At 40.2% G+C, this 18,596-nt stretch overlaps 1 protein-coding gene across 1 annotated transcript in view; it reads right to left on the bottom strand.

Moving 5' to 3' along the window:
* The window catches only part of LOC129704019 (regulator of G-protein signaling 10-like), a 42,287-nt gene that overhangs the window by 13,146 nt on the left and 10,545 nt on the right, over positions 1-18,596 (bottom strand). The window contains exons 2-3 of the mRNA XM_055646839.1: positions 9,800-9,918; positions 1,328-1,414 (exon numbers count right to left, since the gene is read on the bottom strand). Coding sequence (XP_055502814.1) covers positions 1,328-1,414; positions 9,800-9,918 — 206 coding nt within the window. The remainder of the gene's footprint in view (positions 1-1,327; positions 1,415-9,799; positions 9,919-18,596) is intronic.

Genomic DNA, 18,596 nt, shown 5'->3' with positions numbered 1-18,596 from the left:
TTGGGTTGAGATCCTTCTTGTCCTGTTGAGTTACTCCAGCATTTTGTATCTGTCTTTAAGTTGCAGAATTGCAGGTTGATTCAGGAATAGCACACAAGGATGCGGATAGGACTAGTAAAATGCAAATTAATGTCATAAAGTTTGTTAGTATTATCTCATAACCTGGGCTGCTGGGAGGGAGAGTAAAAGTACGTATTGGAATTGTTTCAGAGATAATTTCAAATCCTGATGACTAAATCCAGAGATAAATGATATAATAAAACAGATCACCTTCCATTCCCAATCTCAACGTATTATTTGAAACAATAGAACATTAGAACCATCTGTCTGGCCTTATAAAACAGTTTGATTTTGTAACTACATGTTCATTTTTGTACATATAAAGTGTGAGCTGTCAGTGTGAAGAAGTGGCTTGCTTCAACTTTTGTCAGCATCATCATTAAATATTCTCAAATTTGGCAATGTGTAGCCATTCACACACTAAGGGCCATTGTTGTTCTCCTTCTATAATGGTTCCCAATCCTACCCTAAGCACAATATGGGCAAGAAGGGGAGTGTAAATTTTACTAGCTCTCATCCAAGCATATCTGTGGAGTCAGTGATTGAATCAATAAATATTATATTATATTACAAGTGTTGGATTCCCAGCAGCGTTATATTACCAGTGTTGTCAAGCAGCTTTAAGTTACATCCACTGAAATTTAAAAATCAGCAGCCTCCTATCTTTAATCAAGGCATGTCACATCTCATACAGATTTTGCTTGATCATAGGAAAGGTTCCTGGGATTAAATGAATATGCATTGCCTTGCAAATCATATTCAAGAGCGATTTTTGATGGAAATGAAATTTATTGCATTACAATTCCTGTAGCCATGTAATTTAACAGATTTTGTTAATGATCAATTTTATTCTGGAAATACAAATTACAGGCCATGTCCATATATTTGCCAACACTGGTTCCATTTTCAATTTCATACTTTCCTTCAGCCAAAGGTAATCTTTGCTATAACAGAACTGTACTTCAGAAATTGTGCAATTGCAGATCAATAAAACATCAAAAAGATAATCTACTAATTTGGTGACTATTTGCATCTGAAAAAGGGTCTCAGCCCGAAATGTCACTTCGCTCCATAGATGCTGCCTCACCCGCTGGGTTTCTCCAGCATTTTTGTCTACCTTTGATTTTTCCGGCAGCTGCAGTTCTTTCTTAAACATTTACAAACCTTGGGTGTGCAAGCAAAGAACGTCACTGTGACTTGTCACATGTGACAATAAAGTATTCAATTCAATTCAATTCAATACTACAACCAAGGACAAAACACCTACCAGGTTTTCATCTTGAATTTTCTTGAATTCTTCACATTCTAACCAGAACAAAACATTTTCTTCACTAAATTCACGTTTTAGAAAATTCTATGGAAAGAAGAAGAAAAATAACTGTCACGTTGTTCACAGATACATCAGGGTTAAGATTAAGAGCCTGCTCACTTAGGCTATTGTTGAATCTGTTTCCAACTCCCATCATTCCAACCACAAATTGCATTAAGAAAAGGTAGTTCCTCGTGTCGTCTCTGTTTGTTTTTAAGTTGTGCCCTCTGACAATGCCATCAGAAACATGTTTTACAAACTATATCTAAAGCGTTAATGTTTCTAAACATTGCCATGAATAAGATTATAAGATTGTGATATAAAGGAGCAGAATTAGGCCATTTGGCCCATCGAGTCTACTCCACTATTGATCATGGCTGATCTATTTTTCCCTCTCCGGCCCAATCTCCTGCCTTCTCCCCCTAACTTTTGAGGCCCTTTGACGAGGTCAAACCTCTCCTCAGCCTTCTCTGCTAAAAGGACAAAACAGCATTTTCTCCAAGAATCTGTAATCTTTTATTCCTCGAACATTCTGTATCTATTCCAAAGCCTCTGTGTCCTTTCTTAAGTGCCTACAATTGGGCAGAATGGGTCAGATTTCCTTGGCTTGTCCCCAGTTTCATGCTCGCCCCTGGGTGATCTGTTGAGTGTCATTATTTTTCCACCGCCCTACGGGAAATATTATACAGGAGGCCACAGCCTGTCCATGACTTGGAGAGGGCTGTGAATGGGAGCCAGTCCTCTGGGGCTGGAACCCAGGACTCCAGTTTGCCTCCAGCACTGTCCTGAAACCCTTTGATAGTTTGCCACATACTTCTTAAATGTTTCTCTGATATTTACAGGCTTTAAGGTCAGCAACCTGTTCACTGCTTTTTGAAGGGCCTGATGCATTCAATGAATAAATGTATGAATTAATGAATTCATCCCCTCAACCCAGTATACTTGGAACCACACTGGGACTGTGTCAGAATCTAACTTCCAGCACATATTTGGTTTCAGAGCAGCAGCATGCATGCGTGGAGGTTGAAAATGTGTTGAACATTGGAGGCAGATAGGCAACGGGTTCCCTGTAGATCTTGCATTGGTCCAATGTTCAAGCTAGGGTAGGATCAGAGCTTTACACTGGTTTAATACAACTTCCTGGCATTTGACTTACGCCTCTAATTATAAAACCCAGCATCTGTCTTACTTAATCAGCCTGCCCTACTATCTCCAAAATTATGTGCACAAGCATCCCTGGTCTTTCCATATAGCAGGGGACCCATCATTCAGTCTGAAGAAGGGTGTCAACCCAAAAGGTTGGCTGTCCATTCCCTCCACAGATACTGCCTGGCCTGCTGAGTTAATCTCTCACTTTGTGTTATGTTCCAGGTTCTAGCATCTGTAGTCTCTTGTGTCTCCTGAACTCTTTCTTTGTGAATTGCTTTAAAATGGTAAAACGTCATTTTTATTTTTGGTCATAAAGCCACCCACCACAGAAACAGCCATTCAGCCCATCATATCCATGCCAGTCATCAGGTACTTAACCATACTAGTCCCATTTCTAAACAGTCAATTGGCCTGTTTCTGTGCTGTATTGCAATAGGACTATCTCTGGATCCACCTCTCAGCAAAGGCAGACATTGTTGGTGGATTTACCATAATCATCACAATGCTGGCATTGGCTACTTGATAAAAAAATGTTTCAAAGTCAAACCTCACACCTGGCACAAAATCATGGACTACCGGGCAACAGTGATCTGTGTCTCTTGGCTTCTAACACGTGGATTGTCTATTGCAAGCACCTCAGGGCACTGGAAAGATACTTCCAATGCTGCTTTTGCAAAATCCTCGCAATCAACTGGAAGAATATACGAACTAATGTTAGTTCATAACTTATAATAGCAGAAATAGGCCATTCAGCCCATCAAGTCTACTCCACCATTCAATCATGGCTGATCTATCTTTCCTTCTTAACCCCGTACTCCTGCCTTCTCCCCATAACACCCGAAACCCTTAGGGTCCTCTCTCACACCAAAACCTCTCGCATCAAACAGCTAATTACACTCAGTTGGCTCCATGAACATAAATGATGCAAGGAGTGTACCGCCTCACAATACCCATCAGCCTGTCCAATTGCGCACTTCCTGTTCCATCTGTGGAACAGTCTGCAATCCCCACACTTCTTTCATCAGTCACCTCAGAGCCCGTAGGACAGAGTGGAAGCAATCCTAAAGGGGTTTTATTGTAAGACGACTACATTTTCAAGTGATGTCTGACGATAGGGTGCAGATCCAAAATATTGACTGTCCATTCATTGCACTGATGCTGCTTAACCCACTGAGTTCCTCCAGTACTTTGTGGGTTTGTTTCAAGTTATGTGTAGCCTGTAAGTTTAAAAACATGCCCTTTAGCCCTCAAATCTAAGTACTTGATCAAATGTAAACCAAATCTCAGGAGCTTGACTGAACACTCCCTAAAAAACAGAACTTGTACAATGATGTTTTCTATTACTCAGCATCTTTTATATCTATGTTCCCGCTTCCCTTTTTATTCCACAGACTCCAATTTTGCTGACATGGTAATAATGCAATACTGTAACATAGAGACACTGAATATCCATGAACTGACATTAAACTGAGTCGTCTGGAATGAGCAGGTTTATCTTATTTGTACAAGCATACAATATTGATAGCCCTCCGATCCTTTGGCACCACTTCTACCAAGATGGGTAATTGAAAGATTATGGCCAGAATTTCCACAATCTCCTGTTTTATAAGCCTCAGCAAATGAGGTCACATTGCATCTGTGCCAGGAAAATTATTCACTTTAACTACCACCAGCCTTTCTAGTACTTTACTTTTGAAATCTCATTCAGTATCCTGGCAACCTCCTTATTCACCTATGCAAAATCCCATTCATCTGCAGTATAATTGTAACGTTTGTTCGATTGCTTTAAGATCATAAGATCATGTGATAGGAGCAGAATTAGGCCCATCAAGTCTACTCCGCCATTCAATCATGGCTGATCTATCTCTCCCTCCCTCCTAACCCCACTCTCCTGCCTTCTGACACCCATACTAATCAAGAATCTATCTATCTCTGCCTTAAAAATATCCACTGACTTGGCCTCCACAGCCCTTTGTGGCAAAGAATTCCATTGATTCACCACCCTCTGACTAAAGAAATTCCTCCTCACCTCCTTCCTAAAAAAACAACCTTTAATTCTGAGGCTATGACCACTGGTCCTAGTATCTCCAACTAGTGGAAACATCCTCTCCACATCCACGCTATCCAAGCAATTCACTATTCTGTACATTTCAATGAGGTCCCCCCTCATTCTTCTAAACTCCAGCGAATACAAGCCCAGTGCTAAAAAGTGCTAAAAGAAACAATTTTCAAATGTGCCTTACTTCAATAATAATCTAATCTGGTTGTAATTTTGTTTTGAAAAGTTCCTTACAAAATCAAGTCTCATTTTGACCTCTTCTTTCATTTCACCTTCACAGATAAAAGTTAACCTATGATTGGAGCAATTGTTTTCATCAGTTGTACTTAATCCATATTGAAAAAGATGAATGATTTAAAGTATTTAAATTTCTAATTTCTAATGAAGTCTAATTTCCCTGGGACTCTGTATGGAGAGCTTCAGCAATCTAGCAATCAGATAAACCAGAGAGAATGAGGGAAGTTTAGCTCTAATACACAAGGATAAAATGGTTGAATGAACTTGCAGTCTCCAGAACATTTTTTGATTAATTTCCCATCCAGGTTGCAGAGGCCTGTGGAATAAGGCCACTGCTGACCATGATTGATAGGGTGGAATCGAGACTGCAAATGTTTCTGTGAAAAATCTGAGTGAAAACGTTTAACCCTCCTGACTCACAAAGAGTGCTGAAAAAGGAATTATCTTGTGGAGCTGTCAGCTCCAGCCAGGCTTTTCATTGTCGGGTTTCTTGCCTTTTGTGATGTGAACTCACTGATCCTACATGAGTTTTACATAATGTTGCCAAGATATCGGGTGCTATGAAAACCACAGCAAGCACTTGTACAATAGGTTAGGATCTCACTTCATGCACTTTGCAATTTGATCTCCAAACCTCCCCAGCTCCAAATGGTAAAAATCAAGACTCAACATACTAAACCTAACAGTCAGTCTGAATAAAGGTCCCAAGCCGAAACGTCACCTATTTATGTTCTCCAATGATGCTGCCTGACCTGCTGAGGTTCTCCAGCACTTTGAGTTTATAAAGCATATTTTTCAATGGCCTCTTATGATTTGTCGTTGTTCCATTTTGGGACTTGTGACAGTAAAACACTCTTGACTCTCTCAAACCAGATAATATAACTACAGATGAATAAAACCACTCCTCACACCCACACAGAATTATATACCATTTTATAGCTAACATAGGAACAAACAAGAGATGAAGTAAAATGGGTGCATTTACACCTTGGGAATGAAAAATAAACATGAAAATATAACAATACCACAATAATTTGATGTGAGTTGATGTGGACAAGCTTTTCCCTTTGAGAATAGGGAAGATTCAAACAAGAGGACATGACTTCAGAATTAAGGGACAGACGTTTAGGGGTAATATGAGGGGGAACTTCTTTACGCAGAGAGTGGTGGCGGTGTGGAATGAGCTCCCAGTGGAAGTGGAAGTGGTGGAGGCAGGTTCATTGGTATCATTTAAAAATAAATTGGATAGGCATATGGATGAGAAGGGAATGGAGGGTTATGGTACGAGTGCAGGCAGGTGGGACTAAGGGGAAAAAAATTTGTTCGGCATGGACTTGTAGGGCCGAGATGGCCTGTTTCCGTGTTGTAATTGTTATATGGTTTATATGGTTATATGGTTATAATTTATACCATCTAGTTGATTTCTAAATGACTGCAGAAAGTGAGCAGTTACAGCTGGACTCAATGAAGAACTAAAAAGATGAAGCTGCTTTTGGTACTGTCATTGTCCCATGGATATAGTTCATTCTGTTCATGTTCTTATATTTGCTTGGCTGGAGCTGAGCAGTCGTTTTCTTTTGTATGACTTGCAGAGTTTATTTTTGTGCACTAGCTGTCTCATCAACAGGATATAGAAAGAAGTGAGTGTAGGGAGTGGTTGACTTGAGAAAAGTTTGGTCATGCCACCTCACTCACCACAAGCTTCCGCGGCGTTTCAAACATGCCCAGTTCATAGTCAATGTGGAGGCTTCTCAATCCAAGTGAAAAGAAATACTCCTTATCGAATTAAAATCCATTAATCAAGATCCCCACTTATCGGATCAACCCATAACAATTGAAAGGATTATCCATATATAGCCAGACACTAATTAACTATTCAACATTAATCCGTAACGCTTTCAAGGCAGATATTTTAGAATCTGAGAAAATGTGTTTTCTGCCAGCAGTTTTCAAAATCACTGCCCTCAGGAATTGCACACTATTCCAAAGAACAGCCACAATAAGGGCTCTATTTATAGCATAGCTTGAAAAATAAAAGGAAATTACATGTTCTAGGGAAAAGTCTGGGCCTAACGTTAAAGAAAAATGCACCCGTATAAACATAGTGGGCAAGCAATTAATAAGCAAAAAAATAATGTTGAAAAATAAAGACATGCATGTGCATAATATCTCTGATACCTCAGGTCATTGAACCAAATTCGGTATTCTGGATATGTCGTCACTAATGCTATGTAGAAAATGCAGCAGCCACTGCACCAGCCCAGCAAACTCTTGTGAATAACAATGTGATAATGATCAATTACTCTGCTTGCTTATGATGTTAAATGAAGGACAAATGTGCAGTAGAACTCTGAATTCCTACTTGCTTCTTTGAAAATGTGTGGGGAAGTAGAAGATAGAATAGTGCAGCACAGGAACTGGCCCCACGGCCCACAATGTCTGTGCCGAACATGATGCTCGGATTCTCTTGAACGTCTACAGGTGCACAGTGGACAGCATACTGACTTGTTGCATCATGGCATGGTTCGACAACTTGAATGTCCAGGAGCGGAAAAGACTGCAAAATGTTGTGACCACTGCCCAGTCCATCACCGGCTTTGACCTCCCCACCATCGAAGGGATTTATCGGAGTCGCTGCCTCAAAAAGGCAGCCAGCATCAACAATACCCACACCATCCTGCCACACACTCATTTCACCACTGCCATCGGGAAAAAGGTACAGGAGCCTGAAAACTGTAATGTCCGGGTTCAGGAACAGCTTCTTCCCTCCAGCCATCAGGCTATTAAACACAACCTCATATAAGCTCTGAACTATAATAGACTATTATTATTATTGCACTGTTATTGTTTGTTTTTTGAGTATGTGTGTGTGTGTATATATATATATATATAAATATAAATATATATTGTGAATATGTGTATATACACACAATTCACTTTTTTTTCCTCTCTCTCGTTTATCATATTGTTCACAGTGTACTATGTTTACATATTGTGTTGTGCTGCAGCAAGTAAGAATTTCATTGTTCTATCTGGGACATATGACAATAAAACACTCTTGACTCTTGAACTCTTATTTGTCTGCACATGATCCATATCCCTCCATTCCTGATTATCCATGTGAATGAATGAATAAGTTTATTGGCCAAGTATGTTCACATACAAGGAATTTGCCTTGGTGCTCCACTCGCAAGTGACAACATGACATACAGTGCCTTTGCAAACAGCTCTTAAATGCCATACCTATGGTCTTCCTGAGAGAGCAGAGAGGACATCAACTTAAAGTCTAATCAAAAGTGCCAGTGAACACCAGTGTCACACTTCATTAAGATATCAGTACTTTCTGTGCTCAAGTCATCACAATTGTACAATAATCTTCCAACCCAGAGTTGAAAATGGCATTAAATGAGATATAACATTCAGAGCTAGAGTTTAGCTCACTCATGCAACTTGTCCATCACACCACCTGCTTATTTCTATGAAAAATCTCAAATTTCAAATTCTTCATCATCCTTCTAGATGACACTTCCTGAACACAACTCCTCAATGATATCAATGGTCCTGAACTGTAATAATCCTTTAAGATTAATAAACTAGATGCCTGAACTAATATAGACACAGGTAACTGCAGATTCTGGAATCTTGCATAGTACAAAATTATGAAGGGACGTGACCTGAAATATCGTCTATCTGTCCTCCAGAAATGTTGTCAGACCCGCTGAGTTACTCCAACAATTTGTACCGATACCTGAACTAATAATCCACTAGAATATACACATCAATCATACTGCAGTCATACAAAATGTAATCCAATGGAGACCGCTAATGTCAATTAGCTGCCAAATCACCATAAAATTCCAACTGATTCAAATCATGTACGTTTGGAAAAAAAACTTGCTTCTCTTATCTAGTACAATCCATTTATGAATCCAGTCCTTAAAATCCCTTAATTACGGCAGAGTAGCGCAGTGGTAGAGCTGCCGTCTCACAGCGCCAGAGTTTTGGGCTTAATCCTAACTACGGGTGATGCCTGCGCGCAGTTTGTGCATTCTCCTTGTGACCGCATGGGTTTTCTCTAGGTGCTCCAGTTTCCTCCCATATTCCAAAGACGTGCAGGTTTGTAGGTTGTATAGGAAGGAACTGCAGATGTTGGTTTAAACCGAAGATAGACACAAAATGCTGGATTAACCCAGCGAGACTGGCAGCATCTCTGGAGAGAAGAAATGAATGATGTTTCGGGTCGAGACCATTCTCCAGTCTGAAGAAGGGTCTCGACCCCAGATGGTCACCCATTCCTTATCTCCAGAGATGCTGCCGGTCCTGCTGGGTTAATCCAGCATTTTCTGTCTATTTTCAGGTTTGTAGGTTAATTGTCTTCTGTAAATTGCCCCTAGTGTGTAGGATGGGATAGCGTGGATAGATGGTCGCCGAAGATCCAGGCTGTATCTCTAAGCTCTACCCTTTGAAGTTTAACAACTTTAACAAAGAAGGGAATTTCAATAAAGGCTTAAAAATAAAAATAGAAGTTGGGATTTTTTTTTTCTCAGATCAGATATTCAAGATTTGTGGAGTATGGCATGTGACCACTTACATAATACCATTTGTAACTATGTTAGTGCTGCTATTTTGTACAGTTTAAAAAAACACATCTCCATGTTCTTGTCATAAGTCCACTAGAAAGAACGGAAATGTGTCTATGGTCACGTCAAACTTAAACTTCCAATCCAAGTGTTTGGTCGTTCGGAAATACCTGAAAACCATGAAATGGAAGGGAAGAAAGTAAAACAAGGGAGAGGAAGACACTGTAAAACAGGAGAATAAAGAGAAAAAGGTGAGACAGAAAGCATAAGAACATAAGATAAATATTTTTTGTGTTAAATTAAATCCTATCAAGACTACCAGTTGATTGAAATTTATCTGAAAATTTTCACTACAGATATTAAAAGTGCTAACAAATCAATTTAGTAAATTAAAAACAGACAGACCCTGAAAAGCTTTACTCCTTCTGGATCTTCAAGGAGATTTTCTAGTGAAATGGCCCACTTTGAGAATCCTGATGTATTCGGCTGGCTAGAACAGGCACGCACATCATTATCATGTATTTCTGTAAAACAAAAAGACACAAAGCTTAACAATGAGTATTACCATGGCATAAATGCCTGGAGTTTTGACCGCGTTTTTTTTAGATATGCTGAACCTATGCTGCACATAGTGGCAACACCCGGTCAGATCCCCTGCAAAAAATTGTGAAAAGGGATCAAAATCTTATGGAAACATAGTTGTAAGAGTAAACCAATCATCCTAAAATGGTAGATTGTACACAAATCTCCTGATGGACGCAGGCCCAATTAAATGCAGCTTATCACTTTTACTGTAACTGTGCACTAGTCTGAGAAGTACATCAGGCCTTAGAACCACAATCTCCATGGCAACCATATAGCAGCAATGTACATTATGGCAGTCACATGGGGGACCTGATATTCTCATCAATAGGTGCAAAGGAATTTTGTGTGTTGGTACGGGGGGGGGGGGGGGGGGGAGGGGGGGGGGGGGGGGGGAGGGGGGGGGGAGACAATCTGCTGGGGCATAGAACTTGGCAGGAGATGACACCAGCTTCCATATTTGAGAATCCCCACCCAGGAAACCAGCAGCATAATGACTGTCCCACTTACACGCCATTTTCGGCGACTGTCGGCATCCGTCATGTCGCGGGGTGAAGCCTGTATGGTCGTGAGTAGTCGCCCAAAGAGTCATACCTTATTCTGGTCGCCGCTGGATTTTCAACATGTTGAAAATTTTCGGAGACCTGCTGCGACTATGACGGGTGCCGGCAAGTCACCGAAAAAAACTGCGCAAGGCCCTTACGCGACAGGCCCTTCACTGTCTGACTGAAGGGAGATGAATCTAGATGAGGGAAAGAATATAGAATACAAGACAGTATATGGTAGGCGGTATTTGATCAATAGTGGTGGAGCTCCTTGTGGGACCATTGTAGCCAAGTTTATTGTGCTCAAGGTACTGACTAACAAACCAGAGAGATTTCATTTCAGTCACTCGTCTGTATTGAGCCGACAGACCAGTGTGTGGAACTACAAATGGCTTTAACAATCCTGTGCTTGGAACAGTTCAGTCTGAACAACTACTATTCCCAGTTGCGGCCTGTTTGCTGAATTACTCCAGCATTTTGTGTCTATCTTCAGTGTAAGCCAGTATCCGCAGTTCCTTCCTAAACAACTCTGCCTGTTCATTATCCAACCCCACAACACCTTACTATCCAGTGGCAGTCCAATGACTAGAATCTTTACAAAAAATGTGAGTTTTCAAATCATGTCTGCAACTTTATACAGTTCCTGAAAGATCAACAAGGCAGATCAGAATATCTTTCAACTGTTTAGAAGCATAGAATTGAAAGAGCAAATATATTTAATTGCGAATAATTGTGCCATACCCATAGAAAGGTCAAATTTAATTAGTCCATTGTATGTGGGTTGGGACAGATTTACTACTTTAGAGTTGGCATTTATTTAACATTTTCAAGGCTTTTTCACGTAAAGAAAATATATGCTATTTGAATTTGTGGTTACATGTCTCCAACCTCCTCAGGATGTTGTAGAATGATTCACTGCCACTGAAATACATTTGAGTGTTAGCAAATGTGGAAGTTAACACATGTACAACATTGTCCAACAATTATACAAATAGTGAAATAGCTCTTGTTTTGGTGTTGGTAAAAAAGAATATGTTGGTCAGAACACAAATAGAAATCTCATGCCCTTTGACGAATAGCTCAGGGCTTCAATTTCACATGCTTCCAAAAGAACAGTGAAAGGCTCTCCTAATACAGCCTTTTCTTTCAAACACAAAAGCTTTGGCTGAAACTACGCACTGCCTTTCCCAATGAGCATATCAACACTTTGTCACTAAGAATTACACCTGGTTCAGCTGCCTCATTTATATCCTTCTTCTTCACCAGTTCATGTAGGAAGTAACTGCAGATGCTGGTTTAAGATCTCCCATTGCTTCTCTCCAGAGATGCTATCTGTCTCGCTGAGTTACTTCAGCAATTTGTGTCTGTCTCCTCCGTTAATCTATCAGACCATGCACCCCTCAAAGGTTCTTTCCCATATGCCCAGCACTGAGCTCACATCTTTTCATGTTCCTCTATCTAGCTTTGTTGCCTATCTGAACGGTATTGTTTATAAAATCTACTTCCTGTCCTTTCTGACCAAACTACTGGCCTTTCTATTAGCCTTCTTATCCCTGCTCAGCTACCTGCCCTCCCGCAAATGTGCACCCTTCCTCCAAAATGCAATCTCTCAATTCTTATGAATAAACCCCATTTGTCAAACGTCCTTTCCTCCCTGATTTTTTTCCACATGTGGCCTATTGCAAATCGTTCTTGAAAGTCAATGTTTAGTAGTCAGATTTCCAACTCTGCCTCAACAGTGTCTCAGCGTTGTAGTGGCTATTATTAAATTTCCAGGAAACTCTTTTCCCCCCACACTTTTGAATCCATCTGTAGGCGTCAACACTCTTCACCCTCTGCAATTATCCAGCTGAGTGCCATTGCCTGATTTTATTCACATCCATCCAGTCACAACCAGAAGATCACCTGCTATCACTTCACTATCACTGGCTCCTGATTCAGTAACACTTGGAATTTAAAAGCCTACGTCCTTGCTTTCAAATAGCTTTATGATCTCACCCTTCCTCATCAGTATTTCTCCTCCATCCAAATTATTTTCCTAGGTGTTTGTACTGCTCCAATTCTGGTTTTGGCACATTTCTGAGTTTAATTTTTTAGCAATTCTACACATATATACAGTTGCCTGGTTTCCTAGCTTCCTAGCTTCATGTCTCCACCCAAAACCTCTCGCCCCCTCCCTCTTCATTTAAGGAACTCCTCAAAACCTATCTTCCTAATTAGATGTAGTTGTCTGTCCGAATATTTAATATTTGTTCTCAAATTTTGCTTGATGTCAGGCCTTCAAAGTGCCTTGACAAAACATGTTATATAAATGCAAACTGTATGTAAGGGACAATGCAAAAACATTCAGGCTTCAGATTTCTTTACAACCCAGAATATGGCTTGCTAGCACCTGATGTCTAGACACAGTCTATCAATCTACACAACGAGTCAGCATTCTCAAAAGAGGAAGGGAGGCCATTTTTAACCATAAAAAACAGCTCACAAAACTGCCACTTTCTATCCAAGTGCAACCACACTAAACTATCCTTCCTCATGCTTGTCAAAACGAATGTACTGCCACTTCAAAGGAGGACTTTGTGGGCACAGAATCTTTGACGGCTTTATATTTAACTGTTCGTGCGGCGGACACCACTTTTATGTTATTTCTACTTAAATCGCAAACATGTCGGCATTTTCCTTTCCGCATCTTGGCTATGTCGAAATCAGGGCTCAAAGCACTGTCCCAAATCTAACTCCGTTTTTTTTTACCCTGGGCATTAACACAACACCCATTTTGCTTAAACATTTCCTAGTGACAATACATTGTGACTTCTTGATTAACTTTGACTGAGCCCCCTAATCTTTGCAACTCCTTCCACACCAGTGCAAATAAAGGAAACTTATGCATAGTGTCTTTTGCTGCTTCTTTTTGTTGTTCCTGGCTGAAAGTGCATTCCTCAGGGAAGAGTAAAGAGGATAAACTGAAATTAATGAAAATAAAAATATTTATATTATATAACAGATAAAGTTGATGTGAGGGTTTAACTTCAAAACAATATTAAAATCATGTTTCAGAAAGTTATTTTTAGAAAAAAAAAGATTGAGTGACCTTAAGATGGTCAAATGCTATCTATTTTCAGTTATAAACTGTAAACCTGTAAATATGTCAAATATGTTGTGTTAAATTCACCCTTGTTTTCCGGTTACTTTTACATCAAGCGCAGAGCAATTGCAGGCATATTTCCTCAAGGTACCTAGATCAACAAATGTATAATATAGTGTCTTGCCTGTTTTAACATAATCTATCAATTGAGTTGTCAAAAATGATCATTCTGCTTTGCTGAAATTATTTCAGTTCCATTATGCTCGCTTGAGAATTCGAAATTGACCACTCCAAACTGGCAGCACTCCACATTCATAGTCATAAAGTGATACAGTGTGGAAACAGGCCCTTCGGCCCAACACGCCCACACTGGCCAACAATGTCCCAGCTAACCTAGTCCCACTTGCCTGCGCTTGGTCCATAACCCTCCAAACCTGTCAAATCCTTGAACCTGTCCAACTGTTTCTTAAGCGATGGGATAGTCCCAGCCTCAACTACCTCCTCTGGCAGCTTGTTCCATACACCCTGTGTGAAAAGGTTACCCCTCGGATTCCTATTAAATCTTTTCCCCTTCACCTTGATCCTACATCCTCTGGTCCTCAATTCCCCAATTCTGGGTAAAAGACTCTGTGCATCTACCCAATCTATTCCTCTCATGATTTTGTATAAGATCCCTCCTCATCCTCCTGCGCATCATGGAATAGAGACCCAGCCTACTCAACCTCTCACTATAACTCAAACCCTCTAGTCCTGGCAACATCCTCGTAAATCTTTTCTGAACCCTTTCAAGTTTGACAATATCACATGGTGCCCAGAACTGAACACAATATTCTAAATGCGGTCTCACCAACGTCTTATACAACTGCAACATGACCTCCCAACTTCTATACTCAATACTCTGACTGATGAAGGCCAAAGTGCCAAAAGCATTTTTGACTGCCTTATGTACCTGCGACTCGACCTTCAAGGAACTATGCACCTGTACTCCTCGATCCAAACACACAAACATAGTCATGGGTTTATATGAAATAAATGAAACATGAACAGCTGAATATTACTGTCCCGGCTCTTAGTAGATAGTTAATGGTGCAGTAGTCAATCATTCCGTGTCTATTGACAGATGGAGAACTTCAGTGAATGTTCTGCCCTCGATCAGCCTAATAATACATCAGCCAAATATTTATAAAGCAATTCTTATAAATTTCAGTCTAAAGTAGGGTCCCAACCAGAAATATCAACTGTTCACGTTCTGCATGAGGGACCTCATTGAAACTTACGGTATAATGAAAGGCATGGATACAGTGGATGTGGAGAGGATGTTTCCACTAGTGTGAGACTCTAGAACCAGAGGGCATAACTTCAGAATAAAGGATGTACCTTTAGAAAGTTGAAGAGGAGTTACTTTAGTCAGAGGGTGGAGAATCTGTGGAATTCATTGCCACAAATGGCTGTGAAGGCCATGTCAATGGATATTTTTAGGCGGAGATTGACAAATTCTCAATTATTAAGTGTCAGGAGTTATGGGGAGAAGGCAGGCGGGGTTGAGAGGGAAAGATAGTTCAGCCATGATTGAATGGCAGAGCAGACTAAATGGGCTGAACGGCCTAATTCTGCTCCTATAACGTATGCAAGGATAGTGACAAATGAGTTACTTGGTGTCACTTGGTGTCTTTTGTGTAAAGCAGCATCTCCAGTTCCTTGCCGCTACATACATTTTCCATCTGTCGTTATTAAATATTCAGTATTGTTTCAAACTCTGGTACATTCAGGAGGGCTGTGAAAATAAAAAATCACTGTAGATTCTAGAAATCTAAAGAAAAATCAGACAATGCTGGGGATACTGAGAAGGCACGGCCATCATTGTTGGATGAGAAACAGAGTTAATGTTTCACGTCAAAGGCCCTTCATCAGAGCTCCATTGTCAGTCATGATGAAGGGTAATTGACAAACTTGAATTCTCTTTTTCTTCCCACAGATGCTGCCTGAGCTGCTGAGTATCGCCAGCATTTCCTGTTTTTAGTATGGCAAGCTATTTGCTTCAAAACTGAAACACCACCTGCATTCCAATAACGAACAGCACATTGAAAATTATCCGATAATACTGTATTATACAAGGATTCTTATTTTACAAATGCAAAGTGCTTTCTTCAAGAAATCTCACCAGCCAAAAGCTGATCCACATGAATAAGTTAAAATATTTTCTGTAAATAATGTGCATTAGAGAATGTACAAAGTTTAAATAAGCTCCAGCTAAAGTGCAAGATTAACGTTAAAAAAAACTGTGGTGTACTCAGGCTAAATTACAGAAAATGGATGATGATTTTCTATTAATTGAAGTAATTTGTTGAAGGCAGTAGGCATATGTGATTCTTGGAGGTGAAACAGCTACATAAACATTTTATGCCTGCTAATGCTTCTGACAACTAAACATTTTTTTGCTGCTGCTGCTGCTGCAAAAAAATAAAAAATAGCTTACAGTTAAAATCTGCAAAATGGTAGTTGTTTTAAAATCAGGGCATTGCTTTTGAGGGAGTATGTTAGGTCAGCAAGAATGGTTGTTGGGTGAATGAGACTCTTTATGAGTCACGACATGGTAACAGCATTTTAGAAGGCCTCAATTGCATGGAATGTGTAGCGGGGAGGCAAGCCAGGAGTGCATCAGAATACTCTAGTCCGGAAAAAAAAACCATTGCGTGACTGAGGTATATTGGCAGCTCATGCTGTAAAGGCAAGGACTGAACTTGGCGATTTCATAGAGGCTAGAGAACTATATAGTTGTAGAAACAGCACAGCTACAATGTCCAAAACTGAACCAGGGCCAAACGTGTCCACAAGTCTGTGAAGAGTTTGCTTAAGTTTCATACTATGCCAGGGAGAGGGATGATGTCAGCCATTGGCAAATAGAGTGGGGGACTAAGATGACAGCCTCCGTCTTCCCAATCTAACTGGAGGAAATCTCCGCTCATATAGTTCTGAATGTCAGCCAAAGAATTACACCATTAATAGATAGAACTAGATAGAATGAATGCACATGGTATTTTCCCAGGGTAGGGGAATCACGTACCAGAGGACATAGGTATAAATTGAGAGGGAAAAGATTGAATAGGAATAATTTAATAACAACTTTTTCACACAGAGTGTGCTGGGTATATGGACTGAGCTGCCTGATGAGGTAGTTGAGGCAGGTACTATAGCAACATTTAAAAGACAATTGGACAGGTACATAATGGTACATAAAAGGTTCCGAGGAATAATGGCCAAACACGGGCAAATGGGACCAGCTTAGATGGGGCATCTTGGTCGGCATTGGGGTGAAAAGAAGTGGTGGTGAGGTAACATTGCTGTACATGCAAAAAAAAGACGTGTTTTTTTAATGGGCCATGGAGCGAGCATGCAGATTAGCAATAGGAAGGCATCAAAATTAGATCCCTGTGGAACACCAGGTGGAACACTGTGGATACTTGAAGTAGTGTAATTGCAGACAATACTCTTGCTACAACAATAAGATTGAATACAATCATGTCAGTGCAGTCCCATCCAGATAAACAGTAAGTTGCAGTAAAATATAGCAACACGGTGGAGTGGTCAATCTTGTCTAAGGCTGCAAAGTAATTAATAATGACAAGCAAGTACACAATCACAATCACATAGGACATAATTTGTGATTTAGGTTTGCACTGCTTGTGTAGCAAGACAGAATTGTTCCAAGTAAGAATGCAGCTAAATTGGAGGAAACACAGTCTGGAGACAGAAGGTAGCTTGGATGGATGGAAGAGGCAAAAATTAATTCTTTGAGACCAGTGATGGCAACAGACTTAGAAAAAAAGGAACCAGTATCTGAGGAGAGAACTCTCTTTCCTTCTGCTGCTCCCTACTCCATTTCATCTTACTTGCACCATCTCCACCATCTCCAGACATACTTGGAATAATCTAATAATCTCCACCATCTCCAGACATACTGAGATCATAATTGTTAGCCACACCACCTCCACCCCTTGAGCCTGTCACTCTCTCTGTGTGTCTGCCTCTGCCTCCTTCATTATCTCTCCACTTGCATGTACACCTTTTTCTGCACTGGTGCACTGCACAACCTGCACACCATGGCATAATTGCTGCACGTGTGTACACAAATTCTTTGATGTCATGTAGCTGTGTTTATTTGATAATCCAATGCAAAGCCCTTAAAAAAGTGAATAGATGTAACAAAAGGGCAGAGCAAACTGGAACTAATCAACACATTTGTCACTTTGACAATTGCATATGTGCAATGCTCTCCCTAATTGCAGAATGTATAAAACTGTAATGCAGCCTTTTAAATACTTTTAATCAAATAAACTTCAGGGAGTTCCGCTGAGTTGCTCCAGCATTTTGTGTCTATCTTTGATATAAACCAGCATCTGCAGTTCCTTAATATTACATTTTAACTGTTCCACTGGAAAATGTCTTCAGGGTACGCCTATTTTGAAGAGGTTCTCCTCTCTCTGAAGGGAGCTATTTGAGACCTTCTCTCACTGCTCCCCCTCTGTGATTCCTACTGCTCTCTGGCTCTATGACGTTCCAGGGATGCTGCCTGACCCACTGAGTTACTCCGGAATTTTATATCTTTTAAATACTTTTAAGATGTAGTCACCTTTGTAATATGCTAAATCCAACTGCTAACATGCACAGGAACTCCCAAACAAGAGACTTATGATAAAAGTGAGTGATGTTGGTTAACTTGCTTTCAAAATATGTTACACATTTGTTAGCATATGCACGAGAAATCAAACAAGGCTTCAGTTTAATAGCTGATGTGACAAAAGACTGACAATGCAGCACTCCTTCAGTAACACGTTGGATTGTTAATCGAGAATTTTATCCTAACGTTGCTAGTTCAGTTGGTCCTGAACATCATCTACTGTCTACTTGAGGCAGAAATAATTTTTAAAGTCCTGGGCAACTTTAAAAACTTGGAGAATATTTCAACTCACAAATAAGAGAATCAAGGATT

This window comes from Leucoraja erinacea, chromosome 15 (assembly GCF_028641065.1).
Source record: "Leucoraja erinacea ecotype New England chromosome 15, Leri_hhj_1, whole genome shotgun sequence".
NCBI lineage: Eukaryota > Metazoa > Chordata > Chondrichthyes > Rajiformes > Rajidae > Leucoraja > Leucoraja erinaceus.
This window is presented reverse-complemented; position numbering and strand designations above follow the sequence as displayed.